Source organism: Apodemus sylvaticus, chromosome 15, assembly GCF_947179515.1.
Source record: "Apodemus sylvaticus chromosome 15, mApoSyl1.1, whole genome shotgun sequence".
NCBI classification, from domain to species: domain Eukaryota; kingdom Metazoa; phylum Chordata; class Mammalia; order Rodentia; family Muridae; genus Apodemus; species Apodemus sylvaticus.
The window spans coordinates 84,950,139-84,977,787 of record NC_067486.1 but is presented as its reverse complement, the minus strand read 5'-3'; the positions used below and the strand labels follow the sequence as shown (position 1 = coordinate 84,977,787).

Here is a 27,649-nt window from a genome sequence, read left to right as displayed (position 1 = left end):
CCACTGAAGGTATCAGGCTGTAGCTGATGAAGAGAGACCTGGAATAGAAGATGTAGCAACTACTAGACAAATAGAAGAAACTGACACCCTAATTTTACCATAAATTTGCCCAACCCAAACATTATAAATATCCCCCAATAAAAGAAGGTGATTTGAACAAAAAGAAAAACTCAACCAACACACTAACTACAGATGTGCACATCTTAACATGTAAATAAAAACAACAAAAACAACAGCAGCAACAACAAACAACCACAAAAATATCAAAAAAACATGTGCCCTCCCTCAAATATGCATCTCATAATAATGATTCTTGTTGAAAATAATATGAGAGAACTCTCAAGGAATTCAGAAGAGTGATTACAGCTGTGGTCAAACAACTGAAAAAGACAATGACAAAGATGAACACAATAAACAGAGACGTGAAAATCACTTCAATTTTAAAACCAAAGCTGAACTGACACTGAAAACAAAGTCTTAGTTTATTTTAGCTTATGACTCCATATGGTAAAAGTTCACCACAACGTGGACACACATGACCAGAGAAGAAAGCAACCACACCACAAGGCAGAGAGAGGGCAACTGGAAGTAGGGTGAAGTTACTTCCCCGTGATAAATAAAAGCTCTACAGGATAAAAACAGATGAAAAGAAATTATGACTACTAATAAGACTGTCATACAGAGGCTACTAGAAGGAATTTATCCATCTGAATCCATCTGGAGAGAAGAATGAATATACCCCAGGGAACAAATAGTACCAGGTCAAGTAATTGAAAAAGAGCTGTGAAACACAGAAAAATCAACAAAATGTGAATTAATACACATTATTTAGCAATGACGCTGAATATTAATGGTCCAAATTTCTCAAGAAAGAGACCCAGACTAACAGATTAGATCAGGGAACAGGGCTCATCTTTTTGTTACTTTTCAGAAACATAACTCACTGTCAATGATAAGACACAACCTTAAAATAAAAAGATGGAAAAAGGTATGCCCAGAAAATGGATCTAAGAAACAAGTGGGCATAGCTATTCTAATATCAACAAAATATACTTCAAAGAAAAACTAGTTAGAAGTAACAGGGAGAAACATTCAGTCTTAAAAAAAAGATCTATGAGTTCTGATCTGCTTCCTGACCCTGGCCACATTAATGACCTGATACCCTTTAGCCTGCCTGCCTCCCAGGAGGTCTTCAAAAACCAGGGACATGGCCTGACTGCCTCCCCTTCTCTCATGGTCCCTAATAAAGAGGAGAACACTGTACCCGTGTCTGTAATATCTTCACAAGATGCTCTAGAGAAGAAGATGAATAAGATCTGGAAGATAATTCAACACATCTCACTTTGTCTACAGGTGATAATTATCAGCAATAATCCATTTTAATGCAGGAATCTTAAGAAAGGAATCAGCCCTCTGCCATCATTTTTTTGTTTGTTTTGTTTTGTTTTTTAAACACTGGTACACTGGTATGGCCTAAATAAGTCTTCACAGATGGCATGGTTTCAGTTAGTTTTTGTTTTATTTTGTTTGGTTTTTTGCTTTGTTTGTTTGTTTGTTTCTGGGTGTGGTAGCGTTTTTATTTGTGCTTACATGGGAATTCACATGTCTGCTTCAGGTCCCTGCCAACAGTTAGGCTTTTGACTGGTCAATAAAGAGCCAGTGGCCAATGGCTGGTCAGGGGGACAGAGACTGGACATTGAGGACTCCCAGAGAGGAAAAACAGAAGAGTGAGAAGGAGAATCACTAGGGCAGAAGGACGAGGATACACACATGAGAGCTGTGGAAGACGGGAGAACCAGCCATGTAAGAGTCAGGGAAGAGCGGCCCCTGGGGCCACTCCCCCACTGGGTCTGGGGTAGCAGAGATAAAGTACAGATTTTAGTAATGACTTAAAAATATCAGAGGGGTACAGCAAACCGGTAGCCAGCATCAAACTAAATGGAGAGAAACTTGAAGCAATCCCACTGAAATCAGGGACCAGACAAGGCTGCCCCCTTTCTCCTTATCTTTTCAATATTGTACTTGAGGTACTAGCTCAGGCAATTCGACAACATAAGGAGGTCAAAGGGATACAAATTGGAAAGGAAGAAGTCAAACTATCATTATTTGCAGACGACATGATAGTCTACCTAAGTGACCCAAAAAACTCCACTAGAGAGCTCCTACAGCTGATAAACAATCAGCAAAGTGGCAGGTTATAAAATCAACTCAAGCAAATCAGTGGCCTTCCTATACTCAAAGGATAAGCAGGCTGAGAAAGAAATTAGGGAAATGACCCCCTTCACAATAGCCACAAACAGTATAAAGTATCTTGGGGTGACTCTTACCAAACATGTGAAAGATCTGTATGACAAGAACTTCAAGACTCTGAAGAAGGAAATGGAAGAAGACCTCAAAAAATGGGAAAACCTCCCATGCTCATGGATCGGTAGAATCAATATAGTTAAAATGGCCATTTTGCCTAAAGCACTATACAGATTCAATGCAATACCCATCAAAATCCCAACTCAATTCTTCACAGAGTTAGAAAGAGCAATTATCAAATTCATCTGGAACAACAAAAAACCCAGGATAGCTAAAACTATTCTCAGCAACAAAAGAAAATCTGGGGGAATCAGTATCCCTGACCTCAAGCAATACTACAGAGCAATAGTGTTAAAAACTGCATGGTATTGGTACAGTGACAGGCAGGAGGATCAATGGAACAGGATTGAAGATCCAGAAATGAACCCACACACCTATGGCCACTTGATCCTCGACAAAGAGGCTGAAAACATCCAATGGAAAAAAGATAGCCTTTTCAACAAATGGTGCTGGTTCAACTGGAGGTCAGCATGCAGAAGAATGCGAATTGATCCATCCTTGTCTCCTTGTACTAAGCTCAAATCCAAATGGATCAAGGACCTCCACATAAAGCCAGACACTCTGAAGCTAATAGAAAAGAAACTGGGGAAGATCCTTGAGGATATCGGTACAGGGAGAAAGTTTCTGAACAGAACACCAATAGCATATGCTCTAAGAACAAGAATTGACAAATGGGACCTCATAAAATTACAAAGTTTCTGTAAGGCAAAGGACACCATCAAGAGGACAAATCGGCAACCAACAAATTGGGAAAAGATCTTCACCAATCCTACATCAGATAGAGGGCTAATATCCAATATATATAAAGAACTCAAGAAGTTAGACTCCAGAAAACCAAACAACCCTATTAAAAAATGGGGTACAGAGTTAAACAAAGAATTCTCACCTGAAGAACTTCGGATGGCGGAGAAGCATCTTAAAAAATGCTCAACTTCATTAGTCATTAGGGAAATGCAAATCAAAACAACCCTAAGATTTCATCTTACACCAGTCAGAATGGCTAAGATTAAAAATTCAGGAGACAGCAGGTGTTGGAGAGGGTGTGGAGAAAGAGGAACACTCCTCCACTGCTGGTGGGGTTGCAAATTGGTACAACCACTCTGGAAATCAGTCTGGCGGTTCCTCCGAAAACTGGGCACCTCACTTCCAGAAGATCCTGCTATACCACTCCTGGGCATATATCCAGAGGATTCCCCACCATGTAATAAGGATACATGCTCTACTATGTTCATAGCAGCCCTATTTATAGTTGCCAGATGTTGGAAAGAACTCAGGTATCCCTCAACAGAAGAGTGGATGCAAAAAATGTGGTATATCTACACAATGGAGTACTATTCAGCCATTAGAAACAATGAATTCATGAAATTCTTAGGCAAATGGATGGAGCTAGAGAACATCATACTAAGTGAGGTAACCCAGACTCAAAAGGTGAATCATGGTATGCACTCACTAATAAGTGGTTATTAACCTAGAAAACTGGAATACCCAAAACATAATCCACATATGAAATGATGTCCAAGAAGAACGGAGGAGTGGCCCCTGGTTCTGGAAAGGCTCAGTGAAACAGTATTCGGCAAAACCAGAACGGGGAAGTGGGAATGGGTGAGTGGGAGGACAGGGAAAGAGAAGGGGGCTTACGGGACTTTCGGGGAGTGGGGGGGGCTAGAAAAGGGGAAATCATTTGAAATGTAAATAAATTATATCGAATAAAAAAATTAAAAAAAAAAAGAAGTAGGAGGAAGAAGGATGGGATAGGACGGTTCTGGAGGGGAAAACAGGAATGAGGATAACATTTGAAATGTAAATAAAAAAATAACCAATAAAAAAAAAAAAAGAATATCAGAGGGGGGTGTGTTAGTCACGTGGAGGTTCAGGAGTGGACCAGCCATTGAGCTAGTTAAGGCAAATTAAAATATAAAGGTTGTGTGTGCATGTCTTTCATTCTTAAATCTAAGGGTCTTAGGGGGTGCAGAGCTGTGCACACACCTGCTGGGCACATAGAATGGACTTTAAATATTTACTACAGATGACACACAACATGAGGTTCATATTCACTATTATGAATATTCAAAAATTAGAGGAATGCCCACTTAAACACTGCAGCCTGAATGCTTCCAAGGAAGTCCAGAGTAACCAAGGACACAGATTAGAATTCTGCCCAAATACCCAAGCCAGCTGGGATACCCACAGAGCCCAGCTGACATGGGCTACCCCATGACCATCTGAGCTCCATCTTCCATCCTGCCTACTTCTACACTGGGCCAGATCAACAGCCCGGGAAATACCCACCCAAGCACTGCAGCCCGTGTGCTTCCCAAGAAGTCTGCAGTGACCAAGGACTAAGGTGAGAATTCCTCCCAACCAACCACATCAACTGAGATACCAACACAGCCCAAGTGACTCAGGACCTACCCTCCAGCTCCACTTTCCTTCCTGACCACTTTACAACCCAGGCCAGATCAGCAGCCTGGCTAATGCCCTCCCAAACACTGCAGCCTGTGTGCTTCCCAGAAGGTCCTTAGTGACCAAGGACACAGAACTTCACATTCCTTCAGGCCCACTTACTTATACAGGCCAGACCAGTGGACCTATACATGCCCAAACTCTATAGCCCACAAGCCTCCAAGGAGGTCCACAGTAACCAGGGGCACAGGAACCCTGCTCTACTCAGGGACACAGGAAGCCCACCCTAACCAGAGATGATATTCCTGCCTTTAAGAAAAACAGCCCTAATTCAGATCACAGATCTGTTCCTGTCTCCAAGGAAACCTGTTTCAATCAGAGACACACAGGTCAGTTAACACCAGATAGAACCAGATGCCCAGAGGCAAGCACAAGATTACAAATGACAGAGCCCAGTGTAATTTGGCATCATCAGAACCCAGTTCTCCTACCACAGCAAACCGTGGCTACCCTAACACAGCTGAAAAGCAAGATAGTGACCTAAAATCCCATCTCATGAAGATGATAGAGGCCTTTAAGGAGGATATAAAAAATTCTCTTTACGAAATATAGGAAAACACAGGCAAACAGGTAGAAGCCCTTAAAGAAGAAACAAATAAATCCCTTAAAGAAATACAGGAAAATACAATCAAGCAGGTGAAGGAATTGAACAAAACAGTCCAAGAACTAACAATGGAAATAGAAACAATAAAGACAACACAAAGGGAGGCAACCATGAAGATAGACAACTTAGGAAAGAGATCAGGAGCTACAGATGCAAGCATCATCAATAGAATACAAGACATAGAAGAGAGAATCTCAGGTGTAGAAGATACCATAGAAAATATTGACACGTTGATCAAAGAAAATACAAAATATAAAAAGCTCCTAACCCAAAATATCTAGGAAATTCAGGACACAATGAAAAGACCAAACCTAAGAATAATAGGAACAGAAGAGGAGGAAGAATCCCAGCTCAAAAGGTCAGAAAACATGTTCAGCAAAATCATAGAAGAAATCTTCCCTAACTTAAAGAATGAGATGGCCATAAATGTACAAGAAGCCTACAGAACATCAAATAGATTGGGCCCAAAAAGAAAATCCTCTCATCACATAATAATCAAGGCACCAAATGCCCAGAATAAAGAAAGGATAATAAAAGCTATAAGGGAAAAAGAACAAATAACCTATAAAGGCAGACCTATCAGAATTATACCAGATTTCTCAACAGAGACTCTAAAAGCCAGATGTCATCAAGATCCTACAATAACACAAATGATAGTCCAGGCTACTATACCCAGCAAAACTCTTAATCACCATAGATGGAGAAATCAAGATATTCCATGACAAAACCAAATTTAAACATTCTATGAATCCAGCCCTACAGAGGATACTGGAAGGAAAATTCCAACACAGAGAGGGTAATCACACCCAAGAAAACATGAGAAATTAAACATCTCACAATGAACCCCAAAGGAGAGAATCTCTCTCTCTCTCTCTCTCTCTCTCTCTCTCTCTCACACACACACACACACACACACACACACACACACACACACACACAAAACCAGCTCCAGCAAAAAAAAAAAATAACAAGAACTAACAAACATCTATCTGTCTTTAATATCTCTTAACATAAATGGGCTCAAGTCTCCAAAAAAGAGACAGAGGCTAACAGACTGGATACCTAAACAGGATCCACCATGTTGCTGCACACGAGAAACACACCTCAGTGAGAAAGACACACACTATCTCAGAGTAAAGGGCTAGAAAATAGTTTTCCAAGAAAATGGTCTCAAGAAACAAGAAGGAGTTGCCATTCAAATAGACTTTCAACTAAAAGTTATCAAATGAGATGGGGAAGGACACTTTACATTCATTAATGGAAAAATCCACCCAGAGGAAGTCATAATTTTGAACATCTATGCCCCAAATGCAAGGATACCCACATTCATAAAAGAAACTTTTCTAAAATCCAAAATACACATTGAACCCTGCACATTAATAGTGGAAGACTTCAACACCCCACTCTCACCAATGGACATGCCATTGAAATAGAACCCAAACAGAGACATGGTGAAACTAACAGAAGTTATGAACCAAATGGATTTAGTAGATAGCTACAGAATATTTCACCCCAATACAAGAGAATATACCTTCTTCTCAGCACCCCATGGAACCTTCTCCAAAATTGATTATATAATTATACACAAACCAAGACTCAACAGACACAAGAAGATTAAAATAATTCTGTGCAGTCTATCAGATACACTAAGGATGGACTTTCACAACAACAAAAACAACAGAAAGCCCACATACTCATGAAAACCAAACAATGCTCTACTCAATGGTAACTTGGTCAGGGAAGAAATAAAGAAATCCAAGACTTTATAGACTTCAATGAAAATGAAGACACAACATATACAAACTCATGGGACACAATTAAATCAGTGTTAAGAGTAAAATCCATAGCACTAAGTGCCTTCATAAAGAAACTGGAGAGATCTCATACAAGGAACTTAACAGCATGCCTGAAAGCTCTAGAACAGAAAGAAGCAAATACACAGAGAAGTACACAGCAAGAAATAGTCAAACACAGGGCTGAAATCAATTCATTAGAAAGAAACAGAATGATACAAAGAATCAACAAAACCAAGAGCCAGTTCTTTGAGAAAATCATCAAGATAGATAAACCCTTAGCCAAACTAACTAAAGGGTACAGGGACAGTATCCAAATTAACAAAATCAGAAATGACAAGGTAGACATAACAAGAGAAATTGAAGAAATTCAAAGAATCATCAGAACCTACAACAAAAGTCAACAACCTGGAAAATCTAGATGAAATGGATGATTTTCTAGACAGATACAACACATCAAAGTTAAACCAAGACCAGGTATACTATCTAAGCAGTCCCATAACCCCTAAGGAAATAGAAATAGTCATTAAAAACCTCTCAACCAAAAAAAAAAAAAAACACCCCAGGGCCAGATGGTTATAGTGCAGAATTCTACAAGACCCTCAAAGAAGAGCTAACAGCAATATTCCTCAAACTGTTACACAAAAACGAAATAGAAGGAAGAGTGCCTATTTCCTTCTATGAAGTCACAGTTACTTGAATACCTAAGCCATACAAAGACCCAACAAAGAAAGAACTTTAGACCAATTTCCCTTATGAATGTAAAAAATACACAATAAAATTCTTGCAAACCCAATCCAAGGACATATCAAAACCATTATTTACCATGATCAAGTAGGCTTCATCCCAGGAATACAGGGATGGTTCAACATATGAAAATCCATCAATGTGATCCACTATATAAACAAACTCAAGGAAAAAAATCACATGATCATCTCATTAGATGCTAAGAAAGCCTTCAACAAAATATAACACTTCTTCATGTTAAAAAGTCTTAGAGAGATCAGAAATTCATGACATGTACCTAACCTTAATAAAAGCAATTCAGAGCAAACCAACAGACAACATCAAATTAAACACAGAGGTAGTAGAAACAATCCCACCAAAATCAGGGACAGACAGACAAGGTTGTTCACTATCTCCCTATCTATTCAATATAGTACTTGAAGTTCTAGCTAGAGAGCAATTAGAAAACAAAAGGAGATGAAGGGGATACAAATTGGCAGAGAAAAAGTCATGGCATCACTATTTGCAGATAATATACATAAGCAACCCCCAAAATTCTACCAGAGAACTCCTACAACTGATAAACAACTTCAGTAAAATGGTGGGATATAAAATTAACTCAAGCAAATCAGTAGCATTCCTTTATAAATGATAAGAAGGCTGAGAAAGAAATTAGGGAAATGACATGGTTAACAATAGCTATAAATAATATAAAATATCTTGGTATAACTCTTATCAAGAAAGTGAAATATTTGTATGACAAGAACTTCAAATTCCTGAAGAAAGAAACCAAAGAAAATTTCAGAAGATGGAAAGATCTCCCATGCTCACGGATTGGTAAGATTACATAGTGAAAATTGCCATCTTACCAAAAGCAATATACAGATTCAATGCAATCCCCATCAAATGTCTAACATCATTCTTCACAGACATGGAAAAAGCTATTCTCAACTTCATAAGGAAAAACAAAAAAAATCCAGAATAGCCAAAACAATTCTCAACAATAAAAGATCTTCTAGGGGAATCACCATCCCTGACTTCAAGCTGTACTACAAAGCAATAGTGATAAAGACTGCATGGAATCAGTACAGAGACAGAGAGGTCGGTTGATGGAATAGAACTGAAGACACAGAAATAAACACATACACACACCAGTGGACACTTGATCTTTGACAAAGAAGCCAAAACAATACAGTGGAAAAAATAAAGCATCTTCAATAAATGCTGCTGGTGTAACTAGCTGTCTGTATGTAGAAGAATGAAAACAGACCCACATTTATCACCTTGCACAAAGTTCAAATCCACGTGAATCAAGGACCTCAACATAAAACCAGATACACTAAATCTAATAGAAGAGAAAGTGGGAAATAACCTCAAACTAATTGGCATAGGGAAAATTTCCTGAACAGAACACTAATGGCTCAAGCTCTAAGATCAATAACTAATAAATGGGACTTCATAAAAGTGAAAAGCATCTGTAAAGCAAAATTCACAGTCAATAGGAAAAACTGGCAATCTACAGATTAGGAAAAAATCTTCACTAACCCTATATTTGATAGAGGCCTAATATCCAAAACATAAAGAACTCAAGAAGTTAACCTCCCAAAACCCCAAATAACTAAATTTTAAAAAGGGGTACTGAGCTGAAGAGATAATTTACAACAGAAGAATCTGAAATGTCTGAGAAACACTTAAAAAAATGTTCAAAATCTTTAGTCCTCAGGGAAATGCAAATCAAAACTACCCTGAGATTCCACATTACACAAATTAGAATGGAGAAGTTCAATAACTCAAGTCACAGCAGATGCTTGTACGACTGTGGATAAAGAGGAACACTCCTCCATGGCTGGCAGTATTGTAAGCTGGTTCAACCACTCTGGAAATCAATCTGGCAGTTCCTGAGAAAACTGGAAATAGTTCTACCTGAAGTCCCAGCAATACCACTCTTGGGTATATACCCAAAGTGCACCACTATACCACAAGGATACGTGCTCCACTATGTTCATTGTAGCCTTATTTGTGATAGTCAGAAGCTGAAAAACAACCCAGACATCCTACAACAGGAGAAGGGATACAGAAAATGTGGTTCACTTATACAATAGAATACTATTCAACTATTTAAAAAGGAAATCATGAATTTTGTAGGCAAATAGATGGTAGAAAATATCATCCAGAGTAAGGTAACCCAGACCACAAAGTATATGCATGATATGTAAGTGGATGATATTTGCCAAAAAGTACAGAACAGCTAGAATACAACCCACAGACTTTAAGACATGTAACAAGCAGAAGTCTCAAGAGAGAATGCTTCAATCCCACTTAGAAGGGGGAAGAAAATAATCAGGGGGAGGCAGAGGAATGGAAGGATGTGGGTGGGAGAGAAGAAAAGGGTATCAGGATAGGGGAGGGGACAGGAGAGAAGCCCAGAGGGCCCAGAGAATTAGTGGAAATATGCAGCCTTGGGGGATGGGAGGTAGGAGGACCCTCTAGAAAGTACAGAAGACCTGGGAGGTGAAAGACTCTTAGGATTCAATGGGGTGACCTTAGCCAAAAAGTCCAACAATGAGGAGAGAGAACTCGAAGAGTGCACCTTTAGTAGACAGACAGGGCCTCACATGGACGGATGGGGTTACTAACCCACAGTCAAAATGTTTGAGCCACAACTGTTCCTGTTTGAAGGAATTGCAGGGACAAAAAATGGACAAGAGACTGAAGACAGGAGCCTACTAGCATGGCTGTCCTCGGAGAGGCTCTACCAGCAGCTGACTGAGACAGATACAGATACTTACACCTAACCACTGGACTGAAGTGATGGACCCCTATGGTTGAATTAGGGAAAGTATGCAAGAAGCTGAAAGGGAGGGTGACCTCATAGGAAGATCAGCAGTCTCAACCAACCAGGACCCCAGGGAGTTACCAGATTGAGCCACCAACCAGGCGGCATAATGGGCTGGTTCAAGGCCCCTGTCAGTTACATAGCAGAGGACTGCCTGGTCTGGCCTCAGTAGGAGATGTGCCTAATTCTTGAGGGACCTCAGACTCCAGAGAATGGGGTTTTGTGTGTGTGGGGGGGGGCAGCACACTCTCGGAGGCAAGGGGGAAGAAGAGTGGGGTGAGAACTGTGGGAGGTGGAACTGGGAGGGAGGTACAATGGCTGGAATGTAAATAAATAAAGTAATTAATAAAACTATCAACAAAATATTACAATCCTAAGAATACATGTACCAAACATAGGGCACCTGATTTAAAAAAGAAACACTGTTAAAATAAACACACTGACAATAGTTGAGTTCATCACTACTTTCACCAACACAACCAACATCTTGCTTAATGCAGAAAAACTCAAAGAATTTTTTTAATAATCAGGAACAAAACAAAGGCATCCTTTCCCCCATCCTGTTTAATATAGTGCTTGAAGTCTTAGCTAGATTGATTAAGTCAAGGAAAGTATATACATTTGGAAAGAGGTAAGTTAAAATATCATTATTTGCAGATGATGATTCTGTATACAAAGACCCTAAAGACTCTATTAGAAAACTGCAAACAGACAATGAACAAATTCAGAAAGTAGTGAGATATACCAGAAGATATAGACCTTCCATGTTCATGAATTGGTGCATTGATACTGTGAAAATGGGCATCCCCCCAAAAAATAGCAATCTAAGATTCAATATAATCAAAATTTCAACATGACTTCCTCACAGAAAATGAAAAAAGAATAAGCCTATATTTCATATGGAAATTTAGAGCATAAAGCAAGGCCAAAACAGTCCTGAAGAATAAAATGAAATCTGCTGGAGGTGGTATAAAGATCCTAGATTTCAAGTTAAACTTCAGAACTACAAAAAGGACCATGGTGTTGGCATAAAAGCAGAATCATTGATCAATGGAAAAGAATTTGTGGACCCCTAAATAAAGTCCACAGTCATTCAGCTACCTGAATTTAGACAAAGAGGTCAACAATACTCATCAAAGACAAAACAACATCTTTAAAAGCTGTTGTTCTTAAAGCTGGGTACATCTTACCTTCTACCTGCATAAAACTTACTTCCAGAAGATTCAAGGACATCAACATAAGACTGAATTTTGTAGAGGAGAAAATAAAGATTGTGTTTGAACTCATCGGCACAGGCAAGGACTTCCTGAACAGGACCTCAACAGCATAGTCATTAAAACCAATAATTAATAAATAGAATCTCATCAAAAAGTAAAAGGCTTCTGCACAGCAAAGAACATCATAATTCAATTGGAGAAGCAGTCTACAGAATGGGAGAAAATATTTACTTGCTCTACATCTGATAATATAGACTATACAAAGAACTAAAAACTAAACATCTGAAACATACAACCCAATTAAAAGTGGATCATGAAACTAAACAGATTTCTCAAAAAAGAAAAACAAACCAAATAAATAAAATGGGTGAGAAAGATTAAGAAACAAAAAGTTCAACAGGGAAACAAAAATCAAAGCTATTTTGAGATTTTCTTATATCCTAGAAAAATGGCTAATTTTCAAAAATAAATGGGGTTCAAAAATAAATGGTGACAAACATTTGCAAAGTGAAGGAGAAGTAGAATACTTTCAATGCTGGGAAACAGGCAAACTGGTGCAACCACCATGGACATCTGTGTATGGGTTCATCAAAAACTTACAAGTAGACCTACTATGTGACCCAGCTATATCACTCTTGGGCACACACCCAAAGGTATCTTACAAAAGAGATGCCTTCTCATTACAGTCTACACGTCCATCAGCAGATGAATGAATAGTGAAAGGGTGGGAAGAAACAAATGACATGATTTCTCTCATTTCTGGATGTAGCTTTGAACCTCTCTTTTTTTTCTGTCTGTCTGTCTGTCTGTCTGTCTGTCTGTCTGTCTTGAAATTGTTTAGCTGTGTGATGTTACCATGGTCTGTCATGAAGCTCTAGTTAAGCACCAGCTCAACTTCTTCATATTCATCCAGATATAAAATTGATAGTCTGATTGCTCAAGGGTTTCCAGGGGGCCCCTGTGGCCAGTTAGTAAATTATATGTAACCCATTCCTAGTGCTTGATGGTGAAAGAACTGGACAGAAGAGGTGATATTAGTCACCTCTGTCCTCCATTATTACTTCTCCAGGTTGACCCACAGACAGATCACACAACATGGTTGCTGTTACCTCTTCTCCCACCTCAACACTATTCAGTGGAGACCCCAATTCTTGGCTCAGACCTAGAGTCCTACTAGCTCTTTCATACCTCTCTATCCATATTATTCTTCATCTTACTGCAACCTACTTTCAGGACTTCTCTCATGACAGCTTCAGCTTCCTCGGACCCTGCCTCTTGCTATGGATAGGATCCCCTCAGCTTTTTCCCTCTTCCCCTCTAAGTTTTTCCTCTTAGGCCATCTCTATTCCTCTCTGCCACAGGATGACCTGTAGAAGGGCTCTTTACCAGGCAATTAGCTATCATCACACTTCTCTAAGACATAATCAATAACAGCCAAGACAATATGTCTTCACCAGGACAAATTAGTGACTTCATGATGCAATTGAATAAATTGGTGCAATGGTTTGTATATGCTCAACCAATGGAATGGCACTATTAGAAGGTGTGGCCCTGCTATAGTAGGTGTGACTTTATTGGAGAAGGTGTGTCACTGTGGGTGTGAGATTTAAGACCTTCCTGGAAGTCAGTATTCTGCTAGCAGCCTTCAGATAAAGATGTAGAACTCTTAGCTCAGCCTGCACCATGCTTGCCTGGACACTCTCATGCTCCTGCCTTGATGTTACTTGACTGAATCTCTGAAACCTATAATCCAGCCCTAACTAAATGCTGTCCTTATAAGTATTGCCTTGGTAATGGTGTCTGTTCACAACAGTAAAACCCTAAGACAGAGACCATGGACTTGGGTATTGCTGTGATAGGCCTAACCATGCTTTTGTTTGGACGATTGTGGATTTTGGGACTTGGGGTTTGGAAAGCAGTGGAATGTTTTAAATGGGGTTTAACTGGCCATGCTAGTAGGAATAAGGAACACTTTGTTTCTGAGTGTGATTTGAACTGTGGAAGTGTGGTGCTAGAGGTTTCAGAGGAGAAGAATTTTAGTATGTGGCCTAGAAACTGTTCTTGTTATATTTTGGTGAAGACTGTGGCTGCTTTTTGACATTGTCCAAAGAATGTGTCTGAGGCTATGGTGAAGAGACAGTAATTGCCTTGACAAAGAAAGTCTCAGAAACGCCCATCATAGACTTTGGTCTCTGGTTAAGTCTCACGAAGAGCATTTTCAACAAGCATAGCAAGCTGAGAAAGGAAAAATATAAAATAAATGGTTCAAGTATTAAAGGGGCACCAGGAAGTGAAGTGGAGTCAATTCCTGTGTTCAAAGATATTAAATTGAATTAAGAAAGTAGTGACCTTGGGGCAAGATCCCACCTAATTAAATTTATGAACAGGCATGTTAGTACAAGTCTTTAATCCCAGGAGGCAAAGATAAAGAGATCTCTGAGTTCAAGGCCAGCCTAGAACAGATTAAGTTCTAGGTGAAGAAAAACTTAAATTCAGGTTTGAAGGACCACACCTTTAATTCCGGTGTTTAGGGGACAGACATGCAGATCTCTGAGTTAAAAGTCAGTTAAGGAGTAAGTTACAGGATAACCAAGCTTATGTAGTGAAGGAGTTGGAAAACAGAAAGCTGGTGATAATGTAATAGAAGAAGGGGTCCATGTTCCAGCCCCAACAAGCAGTAGAACTCTACAGCTTTGGACCTATGTCTTTGGCTTTAGAGTGAAAAATAGAAGGGACTACCGGGACAATTGATGATAGTTACTGGAGCTAAGAAATTAGTGATTAAGAAGAAACCAGCATTACTGAGGTGAAATCTTCTGGGAAGTGCTTTCTGAGAGCACAAAGAAATCTGTGTTCCAGAGACAGCCAAGTTTGTACCTTGTGCTGCCATGAAGGGATCATGGAGAACAGCTGAGGCTTGGCACTGTAAGAGGCCATGGAAGACCAATGGTGAAGGTGCATATCAGTTGTACTTGACAGTCTAGGACTGAAGGGGTCATGCAAAGGATTTGACACTTGGCACCATGAAGAGAGCCTATGAGAGGCTATTGGTGAAACCTAGTTGCATTGGAAGACCCCAGCACATTGGAGATGCCAAGTACTATGGGATGGTTATCAAGAACAGCAGCAGCAGTGAAGGGGATCAACCTGAGCTTAGAGTGCTACAGAGGGCAAAGCTGGAAAAGTGATGTGGGCTCTTTGGAGAAGCCCAGAAGGTCATGTGTGGATCGCAGACATTGAAACAAGAAGCTGTAACATTGAAGCTGCCTTGGAGACCCTAAGATGTTCAAGATGCCAGAGCCATGGTCTATCTGCTGAAGAAATCTAACAGGGAGATTTCCAGCCCAGAAGAAAGAAGTTTATTGCAATCAACAAAGATGAAAAAGGAGTTGGAGATCTGAAGACCACTGACATCAGTCATGGAGATGCAGAGTTTGGAGTCTGCCCAACTGGTTTCCTGTATTGCTTTGGGGCTTACAATGAAGTGATTGGATGAATCTCAGAAGAGACTGTGAACTTTGGACTTTTAACATTGTTGAGACTGGTGTAGACTATGGGGACTTTGGAAGTTGGACTAAATCTATTTTTTATTATGCTATGACTAGATATGGCCATCATAGACTCATATGTTTGAACAAACCTATGGAAGTCATGGGAGTAAAATGTGATGGTTTGTATATGCTTGGCCAAGGGAATGGCACTATTAATAGGTATAGCCCCATGGAAGTAGGTGTGTCACTATAGGTGTGAGCTTTACAACCTTCTTTCTAGCTTCCTAGAAGTCAGCATTCTGTTAGTAGCCTTCAGATGAAGATGTAGAACTCTCAGCTCAGCCTATATCATGCCTGTCTGGATGCTGTCATACTCTTGCCTTGATAATAATGTACTGAATCTCTGAACCTGTAAGCCAACTAAATGTTGTCCTTATAAGAACTGCCTTGGTAATGGTGTCTGTTCACAGCAGTAAAACCCTAAGACAGTTGGTAAAACAAAAAATAACCTAAATCTAAACCAAGTCCATGGGAGGGAAACAAACCAATAATGGTGAAGTTCATGGTAAAAAAAAAAAAATAGTCCAGAGTAGAATACAAAGAATCAACAAATGAAAGAGCACATTCTTTGAGACGATAAAGAAAACTGATAAACTTCTTGATCCAAGTAACAAAAAAACAAAAACAAAAACAAAAACACCCCAAAAACCCAAAAAACACAAAAACACAAAAAACCAAAAAAAAAAAAAAAAAAAAAAAAAACAAAAAAGGAAGAAAGAAAAAGAAAGAAAGGACACAAATTAATAGGATCAGAAATAAACAGGGAAATACTACAACACATTCCATAGAAATTCAGACTATTATAATGGAATATTCTAAAATCCTGGACTCTATGAACTTGGAAAACCTAAAAGAAATGGATGAATTTTTAGATTCAGCCAAAGTACTCAAACTAAACCTAGAGAAATTCCAGCCCCACAATTTCATAATGGCTATTATAAATGTATTAAATTCACTGAGATTTATACACTTTAGGATTGTTTAATTTTGAAGTGTTATTTTATTTACAAGTACATTTTATAGTAAATGTTATAAAGTTAAATAAATGTATGTATTTCTAGATTGATTTTCCTTATATCATCTCATAACCTAAAAAATATGGAACACTGTACAAAACAACTATTGCCTTATAATATTAGGCTATAATTTAAAAAGACATAAAAGTGTATTTTAAATATTATCCTGATTGTCTTTTTGGTCAAATTGACACATTTTAGAGTTATCTGAGAAGAGGGAACCACAAATGAAAAACTTCCTTCACCAAGTCTGTCAGGATTTGCCACTGGAGGATTTAGGTTTTATAAGGCTTACAAGATTAGGATTTTAGTTGCTGTGCCCAGCAACTGAGTTAGTGTCGTTTCTGAACTAAGTTTGTGTTGTGTTTTCCTTCATGAAGTGGCTCGTCTGGGCTCAAGAGAGAAAGGTACAGTGGCAAAGCATGGGTTTGCCTGAGGTGCACCACGGGAATTTGAAGGCCGGGGCTGGCATGGTAGCAACCCACCAGTGGGAACCTAGTGAGCTGGGTGGAGACATTTCAGGAGCTCTGGGCAAGAAAGTCTCCAGGAGAGAAAACAGGTCGGCCACTGTCAGCCCGGCAGCAGGGCTGAGAGTAGCAGGGTGTAGCGTGGGAACTGGCTGGGTCTTTTTAATATTTTCTGCAACAGGCATTTTTTTATTAATAACTAATGTGGGAGGACTTGGAGGGCTCAGCTCACTGCTGGTGATGCCACCCCTGGCCATTGTTCCTGAGATGTATAAGGAAGCAGACGGAAAGAACCCTGAAGAACCAGTGGGTAAGCAATGCTCTTCCAAGGCCTCTGCTTCAGCTCCTGCCCTCACTTCCTCTTTTCTTGAGTTTTTGCCCTGACTTCCCTCGGTGATGGGGTGTTGCCAACTGAGAGTTGTAAGATGAAATAAACTCTTTCCTTCCCAAGTTCTTACAGTCATGGTGTTTTATCATAGCAATAAAAAGCCTCACCAAGACAAATATAAATGGCATGAACAGCACAGAGCATAAAGTAGGGAAGAAAGTTATATAGAAATCAAGTATTTCTCTGATTGATGTTAGCATAATCTGACTATAATAAATAAAAAAGCATGTTATTTTCCAAAGAGCAATCAACAAAAAGATTTAAAGATCAAAAGAATCAAAATATTGCCATAAGCTCTATTCATATAAAAGGCAGAAGTCAAGAGCTATAGAATTTCAGCCACAAGAATACTATGTGACACATAGAATTCTATGTCACGTATGCAAAGAATTAGTTAACTACAAATTTGAATATACAATGGAGAATTAATATAATTTATTATGGCATTATTAATATTTATTATATAGGCTTGGCACAATGGAGGCAAACCTGGATACTCATATAAGGTGACTCAAAAATCAGACTTCATTGCAATGTACCACGCCCCTTTAGATTTCAACCACCGAAAGAAGATGAAATAGAAAAAGAGTGGGAACTGACTTTATAAATAACTACTCATTTACTTATTTTTTGAAACTCCATCTTACTAGGTAGCTAAGACTGGCTTCAAATTTGCAATCCTGCTTCTCTAGCCTCCTAAGTGCTAGAATTACATTAGCAGACCTGCCACATGTGATGAATTTATGTAGACTTATGTCTAAGTTATTGTTCTACTGCTGTGAAAAGATACCATGACCAAGGCAGCTCTCATGAAAGAAAGCATTTAATTGGGGGCTTGCTTACAGTTTCAGAGGTTTAGTCCATTATCATCATGGTGGGGAGTCTGGCAGCAGGCATGGCAGGCGTGGTGCTAGAGAAGGAGCTGAGAGCTACATCCTGATCTGCAGGCAGAGAAGGAGAGAGACACTGGGCTTGGCATGGGCTTTTGAAACCTCAAAGCCCACCCCCAACAACACACTTCCACCAAGAAGGCCACACCTCCTGATCCTTCTACTCATCTCAAACTGATCCACTCCCTGGTGACTAAGCACTCAAATATATGAGCCTATGGAGGCCGTTCCCATTCACACCACCGCACCCCACTCCCTGGCTCTGTAGCTTGTAGCCATTTCACAATGCAAAAATGCATTCAGTTCAACTTCAAAAGTCCCCATAGTCTATCACAGTCTCATCACTGTTTAAAAGTTCAGAGTTTTTTCAGAGAATCATGGCAAGCTCTTCATTATACCCCACTGTAAAAGCCAAAATCAAAAACAGATCACATACTTCCAACATATGCTGGTACAGAAATACACATGACCATTCCAAAAAAAAAAAAAAATGCACCAAAGCAAGACTAAAAAACAGCAGGAAAACTCCAAATTCTGCATCTCCATGTCAGAGAGTGTTCTTCATAACTTTAACTCCTTTAAACTTTGTGGATTGTAGTAATACACTTCTCTATCATGGCTGGTATCACAGGTAGTGTGCAGCTTTCCTTAACAGGGATCTCATGACTCTGGAATGTGATGGTGTGAATGGCTCCATAGACTCATGTATCTGAGTGCTTAGTCACCAGAGAGTGATGCTATGTGAAAGGATTAGAAGGATTAGGTGTGGCTTTGTTGGAGGTAGCATGTCACTGGGGGTGGGCTTTGACATTTCAAAGCCCATGCCAAGACCAGTTTCTATCCCTCTCCCTCTCCCTCTCCTTCCCCCTCCCCCTCTCCTTCTCTGCCTGCAGATCAAGATGTAGCTCTCAACTAATTCCCCAGCACCATGACTGTCATGCCTGCTGCTCTGTTTCCTGCCCTCACGGACAAAGCATCTGAAGCTGTTGGCAAGCCATCAATTAAATGCATTTTTTAAATAAGATTTTCATTGGTCATGGTATCTGTTCTCAGCAATAGAATAGTGACTAAGACAGAAATTGGTACCAGGGAGTAGTACACTGCTTGACAGGAATTGCTGTGCTGTATGTCAAAGGAATATGGGAAACTTGGACACTTTGAACTAGAAAAGTGGTTGGATGCTTTAAGAGAGTATGGGTGGGGCACAATGGGCTATGCTAGCAGAAGCAAGGATTGTAGTGCTGAGAGCAGCATGAGACCATCTCATGAAGCCTCAGAGCAGAGTAACAGTGAATGGCCTAGAGACCATTCTTAAAATGTTTTGATAAGGAATGTGGTTATTTTTTTCTTGCCCCTGTCTTAAAACTCTGATTGAGGCTAAATGAAAGAGTTTTGGATTAATAGCATTGGCAGAGGAGATTTCAAGACAGTCTATTAACAACTCTGATCTGTAGTTATTAGTAATCTTAGTTAATATAGATCTTATGCAGATCTCTAATGAAAAGGAACAAACTGGACAAAGAGAAATATAAAATGTAAAATCTGAGAAGAAGATGAGCACTCAGAAATGAGCATTAAGTTTAGTGCTCAAGGAGATAATTTAAAGAAAAGTATCATGATATATCAAATAAAGGGAGTGGTAACTTCAGGGCAATACCCCACCCAACTAATCTTCTAACTTATAAAAAGGAATGAAATGAAATGTTAAGCAGGGAAGGTAACCATCACTAACAAAAAGCCAATGCAAATGAAACTGAAAGAGGGGACCATATTTTGGCTCCATTAAGCAGCAGAACTTGGCAGTTTTGGCCATTGTGATTCTGGCTTTAAGTCAAGGATACAAGAAAGAGACTATAGAATCTTCCTCATGGCTAAGGGAAGCTGAGAGGCCACTGAGAAATGCTGTGAGGGTAAACCCCACAATTTTAGAGATGTCAGAATCATGGAACACCTGTGAAGGAATGCTGCAGACCAGGGGTGGAATCAGTTCATGAGAGGAAAGTATGCTGGAGTCAACCTTAAAGGTTTTGGAGATCTGAAAAGTACTTCGAGATCTGACTTGAAGATGTAGAATTTGGAGTCTGCCTGCAAGGCATTAGTCTTGCTTTGGTCCAGTATTTCCTCCCTATACACCCTTTCCTCCTTTTTAGAATGGTCATGTATATTTCTGTGTCACTGTATATTGGAAATATGTGAGTTGCTTTTTTATTTTACAGTGGGGAATAGTGAAGAGATTGCCATGAGTTTTAGAAGAAACTCTGGACTTTTAAACAGTGATGAGACTGTGATAGACTATGGGGACTTTTGAAGTTGAACTGAATGCGTTTTTGCATTGTGAAATGGCTACAAGCTACAGAGCCAGGGAGTGGGGTGTGGCGGTATGAATGGGAACGGCCTCCATAGGCTCATATATTTGAGTGCTTAGTCACCAGGGAGTGGATCAGTTTGAGATGATTAGAAGGATTAGGAGGTGTGGCCTCATTTTTGAGGAAGTGTGTTATTAGGGGTGGGCTTTGAGGTTTCAAAGCCAATGCTAGACCATCTTTGTCTCTGACTCCCAACCCTCATGAACTATTCCTGATGCTGTTGTTTGCCTTCTCCAGTTTGAGGATAGGTCATTATTGCTGAAGATACCACACACTTCAGACACAAGAATCAGGAATCAGTATGGATCTAATTTTAGGGCTTCTGCACTAAGGACTAGCTTTCATGGTACCAGAGATACTATGTGATCTGGTGGGGGTGGGGTGGCACTCAGTCATCCCATGGACCACAAAAATGATGAGCAGAGTAGGATGCCCTTAGAGGTGCAATACTGGCACTCATGTCTTGGAGGTAACCAATAGCTGTCTAATTGGACATAACGGGAGGAAATGCAGCCAACTACTCATGGCTAGTGCTGTCACGAAGCTTGAAGGAGAACCTATTATTGCCACTGTATTAAAGCAGCGTAATTCCTAACTGTATTCTGAAATCCTATCCACATAACCATGTATAAGTGTAGCTAATATCCAATATATACAAAGAACTCAAGAAGTTAAGACTCCAGGAGAACCAAATAAACCTATTAAAAATGGGGTACAGAGCTAAACAAAGAATTCTCAACTGAGGAATATCAAATGGCTGAAAAGCACCTAAAGAAATGTTCAGCATCCTTAGTCTTCAGGGAAATACAAATCAAAACAACCCTGAGATTCCACCTCATACCAATCAGAATGGCAGATGCTGGTGAGGATGAGGCGAAAGAATACTTCTCCATTACTGGTGGGATTGCAAACTGATACAACCAGTCTGGAAATCAGTTTGGTGGTTCCTCAGAAAACTGGACATAGTACTACCTGAGGACCAAGATATACCACTCCTGGGCATATACACAGATGATGCTTCAACATGTAATAAGGACACATATTCCACTATGTTCATAGCAGCCTTGTTTATAATAGCCAGAAGCTAGAAAAAACCCAGATGCCCCTCAGCAGAGGAATGAATACAGAAAATGTGGTATATTACACAATGGAGTACTACTCAGCTATTTAAAACAATGACTTCAAGCAAATGGATGGAACTAGAAAATATCATCCTGAATGAGGAAACCCAGTCACAAAAGAATACACATGGTATATGTACTCACTGATAAGTGGATATTAGGAAAAAAGCTCGGAATACCCAAGATACAACTCACAGACCATATGAAACTCAAGAAGGAGGAAGACCAAAGTGTGGATACTTCAGTCCTACGTAGAAGGTGGAATAAAATCACAACGGGATGTAGAGGGAGGTAGGGACCTGGGAGGAAGAGAGGAAGGGGAGGGAAGGAGAGGGTAGGATCAGGTGTGGGAAGAGACGGGGGAGATAGATGTACAGAGGGTCAGAAAACTGAATGGAGATGTGTAGCAGTGGGGCATAGGGAACTGGGAGTAGCCACTAGAAAGTTCCAGATGCCAGGAAAGCAAGAAGTTCCCAGGATCCAAGGGGGATAACAGCTGAAATTTCCAATAGAGAATTTGTAGAAACTATATTCATTGGTTAGGCATGGTTCCTGGTTGAGGGATGAGACCACCCACCCATCTCAAAAATATTAATCCAGAATTGTTCCTATCTAATGGAAATGCTGGGGAAAACAGTATAGCAGAGACTGAAGGAAAGGCCATCCAGAGACCACCCCACCTAGGGATCCATCCCATATGCATACACCAAACCCAGACACTATTGCTGATGCCAAGATGTTCTTGCTGATAGGAGCCTGGTATAGTTGTCCCCTGAGCAACTCTGCCAGAGCTTGACTAATACAGATGCATATGCTCACAGCCAACCATCAGATTGAGCATGAGAACACCAATGGAGGAGCTATAGGAAGGACTGAAGGAAATGAAGGGGTTTGCAACCCCATAGGAAGAACAACAATATCAACTAACCAGAGCTCCCAGAGCTCCCAGGGTCTAAACCACCAACCAAAGAGTACACATGGAAGGACCTTTGGCCACAGCTGTATAGGTATCAGAGGATGGCCTTTTCAGACATCAATGGGAGGGGAGGCCTTTGGTCCTGTGAAGGCTTGATGCACCAGTGTAAGGTAATGCTAGGGTGGTGAGGGGTCAGTGGGTGGGTGGGTAGGGGAGTACCTCAAGAAGCAGGAGTAGGGGGGAAGGGATGGGGCTTGAGGAGGGGAAACTGGGAAGAGGGATAACATTTGAAATGTAAATAAATAAAACAACCAAATAAATAAATAAATAAATAAATAAACAAATAAATAAATAAATAAAAAGAAATTGAAAAGCAATGCACATTGAGGATTTTCTACCACTTAATAGGTTGAGTGTGCTTCATAATTAACTGCTTTAACTTTAGATACTGTCTTTGCAGAATTTAGTAGATTAGGTATCAGATATAAGAAACATTTTCTATGAAAATCTTCAATTTAACAGAAAATGTTTGTCATTCCTCTTTCAATTAATTTAGTAATGTTTTTCATGTCAAGAAGTTTAACTGTATTATTTTCTCTGAAAATATTCAATATAACAATTTTATTTTTTTAAAAAGGAATTATCTTAGAACTATTGGTGGAGAAAGATGACTATAAATGTCATAATACCATGTGATTACAGGTCTTATGTGTGGAGTGCTTTATATGTTGTAGTGATACAAACTTTACTGGAAAAGAAATAAAATCCAAAGTAATTCTGGGGAAAAAAAGAAAAATACTTATATCCTAATTTTAGATCTTGAAGACCATAGAAATTTGTCAGAAAATATTAACTTGTGACCAGGAAGAAAAGTGTCCTATTACCTGAATCTCTTCAGTAACTGACTTAAACTGGGGAACACGCTCTGTCATGTTTTTAACCAGTTCCACTGCATTATCAAATCCCTTTACGTATTCTCCATACATCTTAAGGAATGGTGCCAACTTTTGCAGGATATCTCCAATTCTGGGTGTAGTTTCCCTGTATTAAATATAAAAATCTCATTAAGGTTTCTTATAGAATAAGGAAATCTATAGGCCTGAAGATAGCGTAGCCACTCCATAACATCCTCTATTAGATTCACTGCTCTAAATTAGCTTAGGAACTGCAGAAAGATCTTATGGAGCTCCTGAGCTGCTGATCATTCAGGAGTCTTCACTAGTCAGAGCATCACTTAGAGCACAGAAGCAAATTTTACCTGCTGAGTGAAACATGTACATCTACCACAGTCCCACATCTACCAGTAGTTTTATGTGCAACTTTGGAGCTGTATTATATTTAGTACAGCTGTGGTATGCAATACATCTGTTCTTCTTTATAAATTAAGAAGCACTGTCCTGTACGTATGTCTTAGGCACAGAAGTCCCATTTCTGTCTTACCATTCTTGCATTCGCTTCTCCAGCTCAGGTAATAGGAATTTACTATGGAAGGCATTTATTGATGAAATGTTAGAAAAGATTTTATTCACCATCTCTGCAGGAAATGAGCCTCGGTTTGCTTCTTCTAATAGTTTGCAATAAAATACCTGAATGAAAGAATAAAGCAAATGTCACTTTAGATTTGTGGGCTAACCAGTTTCCACTGTGCTGACCTGCCCTGGAAGATCCTTAGCTTGCAGAGTAAATGGGGGAAGGTTATGGTTTAGGAAATCATTGACTCAGAAATGTAGGAAGAACTATATGTTTTGATTTTGAAGAATTTTAAATGAGAGTTAGGAAGATTTGTTTATAACTAAAACTATGCCCTACCTATATGGAATTTCTTTACCTTTTTTCTCCAGAATGTTAAAGTAGATAGATAATAAAGTGTTTCTATGCAGAGGATTTCCAGCGGATGAGGAGGGCTTTACATTCTCACCTATGGCTATAATTAAACATTGTAAAAAGATTTTATTATGCATACAATGTGATATTTTTCACTCACTATGTTTTGAATGATGTCTATAGCTATTATAAATTGCTCTCACTGTGAGTAATGGTTAGTGTTAATTGTCAAGGAATCACGTGGGACATGAGTCCATGGGCACCTCTGTGGGCCACGGTCTTAATTGCATTGACAGAGATGGGAAACCTGCCCACATGGGTAGCAGCATCCCTAGCTGGGATCTTGGAATCAGTAGAGAAGAGACACTAAGCAGCCCAGCACACCAGTTGTTCTTTGCTTCGTGACTATGACTACAGTGAGATGTGCTTCATCAAGATCCCGCCCTCTTGACCTTCCTGCTATGATGGACTGTATCCAAGTCTTAAACTGTGAGTCAAAATGAATCCTTCCCCTTCAAGTTGTCCTTCTCAGGCTTTACATCACAGCAATAGATGGTAACGAAGGTGGAGAAGTCTGCTGCTGTCTCCCATGCTCCCTAGAGAAACTGGATGAATCTTGAATAGGGAGTAGGTAGCTTAGTTCCCATAGAACTAAGACAACGAGTGAATAAAACCAACAAAACTCTTTAGTTCTCAGATTTTTATCTGCCTTTTATAAATAATAATACCTGACTATGTGACTGCTTTGAGTGTTCAGGGACCTTGTGCACCTGTAACATGTACTGCAGAGATAACATGTAACATGTAACATGTACTGCAGAGATAACATGTAACATGTACTGCAGAGATAACATGTAACATGTAACATGCAGAGATAACATGTAACATGTACTGCAGAGATAAGTGCCAAACAAACATCCTGAACTCTTGCCTACACTCTGCTCAGGCCACGATACCTAACTGCCATTTTCTTAAAATCAGACAGAAGAGAATCTGTTCCTTCACCATGTCCAAAGGACTATTCATTTTCTAAATTTACCTAACTGCACTTTATTATTGAGAGGCCAAAAGTACCACAAAATTATCCCCTTACAGACTCTGACACATGGGGCACTGTATTAATTAACACACTAAAACATCTAAAACATCAAAAAAGTAGTAAAAATAATTTGGCACCAAAGGAGGAGGAGGGGGGAAGAGACAGAGAGAGATAGAAAGAGATAGAGATGGAGAGAGGGGGGAAATAGGAGGAGAAATAGGAAAGGAAGAGGAGGGGGAAAGAGGAAGAAGAGGAGAAGGGAGGGGGGAGGAAAGAAACACTTTGCCTATAAGAAAAGCCCTCTTTTCACCTTAGGAACACTTTCAAGACCGTATTTCCCCGCAGAGATTGACTCTGTTTCATGGTAAAGTTCCTTGACAGAGAATCTGAACTACAACTTCACTGCTGCACAGAATACAAACTTTAAATTGGCTTCACAAAATCCATACAACCAGTGTAGGGTTGACCCTGGGAACCAAGGTAAGATGTGTCTAGGACCATGTGTTTCTATGAAAACCCAATTTACCAGAGGCCAAACGAGAACGAGACTCACAACAAACATTCAAACATGGCAGCTTCCTCTTACAGCACTGTAAGAGCACAGTGCATTTCTAAGTGACCCCATGGAAAGTGTATGGATGAAACCAGGCTCAAGGCTGCACCATAGTTAAAGTACAAAATGTGGTACAGGGGAACCATGTATGCAACAAATACTGTCTGGATGATGAAGCCAGGTTGCATACAAGGCTAAACAAGTGATCTCTCAAAGCCCCATGGCATGACACAGTACAACACAACAAACAAGACAGGGTCACCAAATAACCACCAATAGCCTGTTTAGATTTTAGTAGTTGACACTGCCTCTCAAGAGCACAATAATTCATCAAGAAATAAGAACAATGTGTGACATTATGGAATACAGCCATGCTGTGACTTTTACATAGAAACATCGACTCTCAGGGTTTGCAAACATCTTGTATTCAGCAAATTTATCAGCGAGGCTGTAAACATTTCCTTAAAGTAAGTAAATTTCACTCCCAAACAACCCAGGCCTGCACCGCAGCTCCTGAAATGCTTCCAGACCAAACAACGAGTGACAGCAAACTTACCTGATCTAGAAGGTTGAGCCGGCTGACATAAGCTCTTTCTGTAAGCAAAAGTTCAGTAGCTATTTTGTGAAGTTTCTGCTCATTAGTCTCCTAAAAAAAAAAAAAAATCAAACAGATATTTGCATATAAGAAGAGGCAACTTACACATTTTCTTAAGTAACAAACAATCAGAAAGCTAAATCAAAGTCGATTTTCCCAAATGTTTCAGGGACATGAAGATGGCTGATCAGACCTGTACAGTCTGTGCTGGTAGCATCACTGTTTACCTTTTTCTTGTACATTCTTAGAATGTTTTCTTCTTGGTGTCTAGTACCATACTTCATTTTCTCTTACCTCCTTCTTACATATAGTACTACACTGTCTTAATAATTAACTCTTGTAAGCAACATGTTGCCTTTAAAATATATTATGAAATACATGATCATAAATATTAAGAGAAAACAGTAAAATGCATTACCATGTGCCCAATGCTAAAGCACAACTATCAATTTATCCCAATCTTCTTCCAGGTATGCCTTCTCTCACCTCCTACTTTTTTTTCTTTTTGGATAGGGCATCATTGTGCTATCCTGACTGGCTTGGAACTGACCAGCTTTGTAGATTAGGCTGACCGTGAACTCACAGAGATCTGACTGTCTCTACTCCCTAAGTATAGGGACTAAAAGTATGCACCAGTAATCCAGGCCTCATCTAATCTATAATTAAATCTAATTTTACTGTTTTCTACTTAACTAGGTACATATATTTAACTGCTAAATTTATTTGCATAGACCATTTTCTCTCTGGAGACTGTGCAAGGCAGGTACAGCCAGGAGCACAGGGAACACAGGAGTGGCAGAGCAGCTGGGACAGGGTCCTCCCAGGCTCCATGTGCACCCAGGAGCTGGGCTGCTCCACAGCCATCTGTGCACTGGCCCTGCCAGGGGGAGAACCAGGACTCCCAGAATCTCCAGGGAGTG

General features: G+C 39.7%; 1 protein-coding gene across 6 annotated transcripts in view; it reads right to left on the bottom strand.

Moving 5' to 3' along the window:
- Window positions 1-27,649, bottom strand: part of Fgd4 (FYVE, RhoGEF and PH domain containing 4) — a 185,739-nt gene that overhangs the window by 37,371 nt on the left and 120,719 nt on the right. For 4 of the 6 annotated variants that reach the window (XM_052158297.1, XM_052158300.1, XM_052158298.1 and 1 more), the window contains 3 exons: window positions 26,691-26,780; window positions 24,159-24,304; window positions 23,603-23,759 (listed from right to left, as the gene is read on the bottom strand). In XM_052158297.1, the coding sequence (XP_052014257.1) occupies window positions 23,603-23,759; window positions 24,159-24,304; window positions 26,691-26,780 (393 nt within the window). Of the gene's footprint in view, window positions 1-18,268; window positions 18,367-23,602; window positions 23,760-24,158; window positions 24,305-26,690; window positions 26,781-27,649 lie in introns of those variants that run through there. The other 2 variants (XM_052158301.1, XM_052158302.1) reach the window with 2 other exon arrangements.